The sequence below is a fragment of the Populus trichocarpa genome, chromosome 2 (genome assembly GCF_000002775.5).
Source record: "Populus trichocarpa isolate Nisqually-1 chromosome 2, P.trichocarpa_v4.1, whole genome shotgun sequence".
NCBI classification, from domain to species: Eukaryota; Viridiplantae; Streptophyta; class Magnoliopsida; order Malpighiales; family Salicaceae; genus Populus; species Populus trichocarpa.
In genome coordinates, this window is record NC_037286.2 from 14809817 (window position 1) to 14816525 (window position 6709).

At 36.5% G+C, this 6709-nt stretch overlaps 1 protein-coding gene across 1 annotated transcript; it reads left to right on the forward strand.

Moving 5' to 3' along the window:
• The first annotated feature begins 473 nt into the window (after positions 1-473).
• On the forward strand, positions 474-5418 carry LOC7460503 (protoporphyrinogen oxidase 1, chloroplastic). Its single transcript, XM_002302774.3, has 9 exons — positions 474-990; positions 1139-1324; positions 1463-1547; positions 2126-2273; positions 2363-2443; positions 2652-2823; positions 3505-3664; positions 3834-3937; positions 4857-5418. Exons 1-9 carry the CDS (start codon positions 595-597, stop codon positions 5154-5156), a joined length of 1632 nt encoding a protein of 543 aa, XP_002302810.1. The 5' UTR covers positions 474-594; the 3' UTR covers positions 5157-5418.
• Positions 5419-6709: the final 1291 nt, after the last annotated feature.

Here is a 6709-nt window from a genome sequence, read left to right on the forward strand (position 1 = left end):
AGTTGAAAGAGGGAGGAAAAGAAGAATGAAAAAAAAAACTTTAATATTTTTTAAATACTAAAATTTATTCATTAAACATGAAGTGGCTTCGCATCACTATAAATTGTGCTTGTTTCTCTTATTTTTTTTTTCAAATATGATTTCAATTTATTATTCCTCCATATTTTTTCAAATATTTTCAAATAAAATTTAATATTTTTCTTACCAAAATAACTTGAAAATTGATAAAAATATACACTTTCAACATATATATATATATATATATATATATATATATTAATTTTTTATGTTTTATATATAATTTGTAAACTATAAAGATCTTACAATCCAAATTTCTTAACCCTCCACCGATCTTACATGAAGCAACCATTTTAATAACCTCGGGTTGATATAAAAATAATTAATTAAATAAGGGATCGCATTAATAAAAAACAAAAAAGACAAGTGGTTACAGACGCATGCGTCATCACAAGGCACAACACAACGGATTGAGATGCGGGCGTATAAGCGAAACAAAACACTTCCAATCTTCATCAAAGATAACAACACGCTTCCGGTGGTTTCTTTGCTTGTAAAACCGCGAGTGTGCCCGCCATGACTACCTTCATTGACTTCTCTCTTCTCCGTCCAACAACGCCCTCTCTCATCCCCTCCTCATTCTCAAAATTCTCCACTCCCAGACCCTTTAAACTCCGATGCTCCCTAACCGAAGAGTCAGCTACAATTACTCCGTCGAAGCTCAACGGCGAAGCCCAGTCCAACGGCGGACATTCTGCCGCGGCGGATTGTGTCATTGTCGGAGGAGGCATTAGTGGGCTCTGTATCGCCCAGGCTCTTGCAACCAAACACCGGGATGTTGCTCCCAATGTGATTGTCACCGAAGCCAGAGATCGCGTCGGTGGCAACATTACCACCCTGGAAAGAGATGGTTATCTATGGGAAGAGGGCCCCAACAGTTTCCAGCCTTCCGATCCTATGCTCACTATGGTGGTAAGTTCTTCAATTACCAGTCAGATTTTATTTTATCTTATTTTTCTAGTTCAATTGCAGATAGTTTCATATATGATCAATCAATGCTTTATATAATCTGGAGTTTTAAGAGTTTATTTATTACTGAATTGGTTGAATTTGTGTGCAGGTGGATAGTGGATTAAAAGAGGATTTGGTACTAGGGGATCCAAATGCGCCCCGTTTTGTATTGTGGAATGGGAAGTTAAGGCCAGTACCAGGCAAGCCTACTGACTTGCCATTTTTCGACTTGATGAGTATTGGTGGCAAACTCAGAGCTGGATTTGGTGCTCTTGGACTTCGGCCTCCGCCACCAGTTTGTTCTCCTTTTAACTTTAATTAATTGCTATAATATGCACTTGATAAGGACATCAAATGATAGTGTAATGGTGCATATTTATGTGTTCTTGTCAACGAGTCTTCTCGTAATTTTAGACTTTGACAAAGGTGACAGGGACATGAAGAATCAGTTGAAGAGTTTGTGCGGCGTAACCTTGGTGATGAGGTTTTCGAGCGATTGATTGAGCCTTTTTGTTCAGGTGATAATTAGTAGCTTATGTTGTCAACCAATGTGTATAACTTCTAATATGATGCCCATTTCTGTTCTTTATAACTGTACCATGCTCAAAGCCAGCGCGTCACTTCATGGTATAATCTAGTTGATGTTAAACACATGCAGCATTGTTGATGCCTGTTATTAATTAGTTTCACAATACCTTTTCCTCTATTTCTTTAGTCCTCATGTATTTCTTGTATTTGTCTGCTTCAATAACGAATGACAAAGAAAAATGAAACATTTTGTCAAATTGGCTAAACTTGATTTTTCTCTGATGGTTGTATCTTTATTCTTATTAGGCCATGCAAGACAATTTATTTATTCCTTCCCACAAATATTGTGTTCTATACAATGTGGTCATCCATCTAACTCCACTGACTATACGTTGTGGAAACCCCCAGCCAGTATTTTGTTGCATAATAGATGAACTAGATCTGTCACACACTGAATTCCTCTAATCTGTTTTTTTTTTTTTTTTGCCAAGAGCATCTATACTACAATTTATTTTATCTTATACGGAGAGTAGTTTCTGGGTTTACCTAAAACTTTTGCAGTACACAGGTGTTTATGCGGGTGATCCTTCCAAACTAAGCATGAAAGCGGCTTTTGGAAAAGTTTGGAACCTGGAGCAAACTGGTGGTAGTATCATTGGTGGAACTTTCAAAACAATCCAGGAGAGAAGAAAAAACCCCAAGCCACCTCGAGACCCGTAATAATATATGCTTGGACTGAATCATTTTTTATTATCTTATATTTGTTAGTTTATCCTCAGTTTCTTAACTCATAATTATCTTTCAGGCGCCTACCAACACCAAAGGGCCAAACTGTTGGATCTTTTAGAAAAGGACTTGCTATGTTGCCTGATGCAATAGCAACAAGGTGCGCCTTGCTACCGAATCTCTTTTTTTGAAAAGCAGACTTTCTGTTTGAAGGATACTTATCGTTCTTCACAATGAGCGAAGTTCCTCCATTGTTATTTGATTCAGTCAATGCCCTTGTGCTATTGTTTGAAATTGTCTTTTTCGTGGCTTTTTTTTTTTTGGTTTGATGATTTTCAGGTACTAATTAGCCATGTTGATTTTGGCAGGTTGGGTAGCAATGTAAAATTATCTTGGAAGCTGGCAAGCGTCATTAAATTGGATAGTGGTGGATATAGTTTGACATATGAAACACCTGAAGGATTAGTTTCTCTACTGAGCAAAAGCGTGGTCTTCACTATTCCATCCCACATTGCAAGCACTCTACTGCATCCGCTTTCTGTATGTTTCATTCTTGAAGACTTTACCCTATTTCAAATCAATCCTTTTTGCTGCTGTTCGTTAGTGAATAATCACAATTGGATTGTGGCCAAGTTCTTTCCATGCTAGCAGTGTTTGATTTTGTGTGCCTTTATAATTAGTGAAAGTTACAACTTGTTCTTGAAGTGAGGAAACTAATAGGGTTGAATTAGTGCATACAGGTTTCTAAGAAAATCTGTTTCGAATGTTGTTTGTATCATTCATGGATCTGACTTTCTTTTAAATTTGTTTTCTAAATTTATTGATAGATGCTAATGGCCTGTTGTGCTCTTGTGACAATGTTATTCCTAGAATTGGTTTCTACTATCCTAACATCATGCATATCTCCCCATGAGACATTCAAGAATACGAGTCATCCTATTTTAGCCCAAATGTCTTACGGTGTCAGAAATTTATTTTTGTAAAGTATATAATCTGCTCCATGATGCCTAATTCAAATATGTGTAAATTTTTAGTAATCTGTTGTAAAAGCATTGGTGGTATCTAACCAAAATATCCAATAATAAGGCTTAATAAAATAATTGGTGTCTGGCTGTTTTAACTGACCAATGGAGGCTTTATTTGCAGTTCCTTTATTTTTTTCTTTAAAAGAGATTTCCAAAATATGCAGTTAATCCTTTCCATGTTTACTCTTGTTTACAGGCTACAGCTGCAGATGCACTATCAAAATTTTATTACCCACCAGTAGCAGCAGTGTCTGTTTCATATCCAAAGGAAGCAATTAGACCAGAACGATTAATAGATGGTGAACTCAAGGGGTTTGGTCAGCTGCATCCACGAAGCCAAGGGGTGGAAACATTAGGTACATACGTTGTAGTGCGAAAATTATTTGCCATTACTGTATCACAATCTCAAACCCTGTCTTGCACCTAGAAGTCACCATTCAAGTATGAAAATAATTACAAAATACTCCACAGTTTACCAAAAAAATAATGTCTAATTTTGTTTGTGAATTTTTGTGTGTTCCGCAGGAACTATATATAGCTCATCTCTTTTTCCTAATCGTGCTCCTACTGGAAGGATTTTGCTCTTGAACTACATTGGAGGAACTACTAACCCTGGAATAGTGTCTAAGGTAAGACAGTTATAGAAACATTTAGATTTCTGTTGTGAATGATCCTAGACACAGATCCAAGGAGAAATATGATGGTGGGGTTGGTGATAAATTATCGATCTCATAGGCTCATGCACAGAGTATTTTTAGCTTAGTTCTCCAGAAAGATGCTTAGTTGGGTCCTAACAATTGTCTACTCAACATTGAATTCTCATATACCTTTATCAGCTTTTTTTTTTTTAATAAAGAAAATTGAACTCGGATAAAGTAGATCAGAAGTCTTATTTACAGGATGGAGGACAAGTCTTCCTCCAAAATCAGAACTAAAAGGAAAAAGATGAAACAACATGGTGAAAAGAATATCATAAACGCCTGATAAATGAATATCAGAAAAGAGAGATATCCAAATGAAGCCCTGGAAGTGGATCCAGGAACGCCTTATAAATTCTAAAAGAATGTTTCTATCCCATTACAGTTGATTAGACAGGATTGAATTGCAAAATTATGGAATTCCTGGGTTCCACAAGAACCAATGGCTGAGAAAATTGTGCCTTACCATAATAGCTTGTAATCCATTCATTTCCCATAACCAACCCAATGACCAAAGGGTATTAATCGCTCATCCATCTCTCTCAGATGGGTTTCATTTCCAACGAAGCAACTTCAGTTTGAATTTTTGTGGTTGATCTTGTCCCCCCCTGGTTCATTGTAGCTATCATATCTATGCTATGGCTTGTGTACCAAAGGTCTTGTTTACTTAAATTATCTGATTTTTGGTTTATGTGTAAGCCAATTATATCTTATGGGATACTGCCTAAAGTCTCTCTTTCCTCTTTTTGACAGAGTAACAGATAATCACTTCCTCTCTGAGATTCATGTTCTTCAGTCTCCTTTTGTTTTATGGGTAAATTTCTTATCATCACTTTTTTTGTCTTTGCAGACAGAGAGTGAACTTGTAGAAGCAGTTGATCGTGATTTGAGAAAGATGCTTATAAATCCTAACGCGACAGATCCTCTTGTATTAGGGGTGAGAGTATGGCCACAAGCCATTCCTCAGTTCTTGATTGGTCATTTTGACATCCTAGATGCTGCAAGAGATGCTCTCAAGGCTAAAGGGTTGCAGGGGCTGTTTCTTGGGGGGAACTATGTATCTGGTGTTGCGTTGGGCCGATGTGTAGAAGGAGCTTATGAAGTTGCTGCTGAGGTAACTGATTTCCTCTCCCAGTATGCCAACAAATAGTGTCAGATGCTGGACGATCACTACAGATGTTAGTCAAGTGTTCTGGTATCCTGTAGGAATGATCAGATAAGCGATTTCTCTACGGCTGTTGCATGAAGTTTTGATTGGCTTAGTTATTCTTTGTTTAGATCTTCTGTATGACTCTGTAATTACTCAAAATCCACTTTAGGTTTTATCATTAGTGACAGTAGCAATAACTCTGTTCTTATCGCTACACCATGTTCAGAAATGCAGTTAGCACAATGCTTAAGATTTGGCAACCCATCTTCCTGTAGCGTCAGGCTCTTAACGATAACAACAGCAGTCACACCAGGTTTAAACAGGCATTTCTCCCACTAATGCATGGAGGACCACAAATGTGGCAGCTTCTGGCACTGAATGATGTGTTTTCTCCTGGACCTTGGGTGACCATGGGCCTCAATAGATTTTAAACTCTAAGGAACCACACACCTCTAAGTGACTGTATGGCTTTCCAATAGCTTCTGTTTTTATTTTATTTTTTAAAATTATTTTTGTTTGAAAAATATTAAATTAATGTTTTTAGATATTTTTATAATTTTAATGTGTTATGTAAAAAATAAGATAAAATAATGAGAAATTATTATTTTAATATATTTTTAATTAAAAAATATTTTTTAAAATACTGTACAAAGAATAATATAATTGAAATCAACTAAACCCAGGGTTAGTCTATACCAACAGGCATAGGAACCACAATTAATTCTACGTGCTGTTTTCCAAATTGTTAAGCGCAAACAGCTGAGTTTATTTCCAAAAAGCAGGGCACAACATGTTGTTGAAGGGATATTCGACAGTATGACAGTCTTACGATACTTATTTTTTTAAGTATATTTTGAATGTAAATATATTAAAATAATATTTAATTTATTTTTTAAAAATTATTTTTAATATTAATACATCAAAATGATATAAAAATATTAATTTGAAATAAATAAAAATGATAATATTTTTTAAAAAAATATACAGAAAAGAAAAATTGTACACGTGCTTGAACTCTATAGGAGCCCGATGTTCATAGGGTGCCGTAGTCTAGCCTGGTAACTACCCTGGCGGCTATGTTTTTCCAACTGTATCGTATTTCGAAACAAATTTGGTGAGAAAGTCATGCTGATTGGAGAAAAGGATCTGTAAAGCAGAGCTCAAAGAGGGGATCCTGCCCCACTCAGGGCCTAATCCTGGAGACATGCTTGAATGGAGAATTAAAGGCAATCTGAAGTTTGACTGAATAGAATTAACATTCAAAAGGCGCAGACATCATGATGGAATGCATTGAAGCACACAGCTAGGCGAGGAGAGAAAAATGACAGGGTTTGCTATAGGAAACTAAGGACATTGAGGATTCTGGAAAGAGTGGTAAGGTTCGTAGCTAATGCCTTCGGGTTAAAACCAAAAAGTCGTTGGAGGAAGGGAAAGGTCCTATAATGTCAAATCTAAGCAACATTGGTAGGGGTGGTGGGGGACATTTACCTATTCTTTTTCTCCCCGTGTGTTTTGTTTGAAATCCCAAGCGGAGATTTCATGTTCCCCCCTGC

Excerpts from the sequence above, each read along its gene's own strand:
- LOC7460503 (XM_002302774.3), top strand. The coding sequence starts at position 595 with ATGACTACCTTCATTGACTTCTCTCTTCTCCGTCCAACAACGCCCTCT. Across the intron at positions 1,325-1,462 it reads GACTTCGGCCTCCGCCACCA|GGACATGAAGAATCAGTTGA; the intron begins GTTTGTTCTCCT and ends CAAAGGTGACAG. Across the intron at positions 3,938-4,856 it reads ACCCTGGAATAGTGTCTAAG|ACAGAGAGTGAACTTGTAGA; the intron begins GTAAGACAGTTA and ends TTGTCTTTGCAG.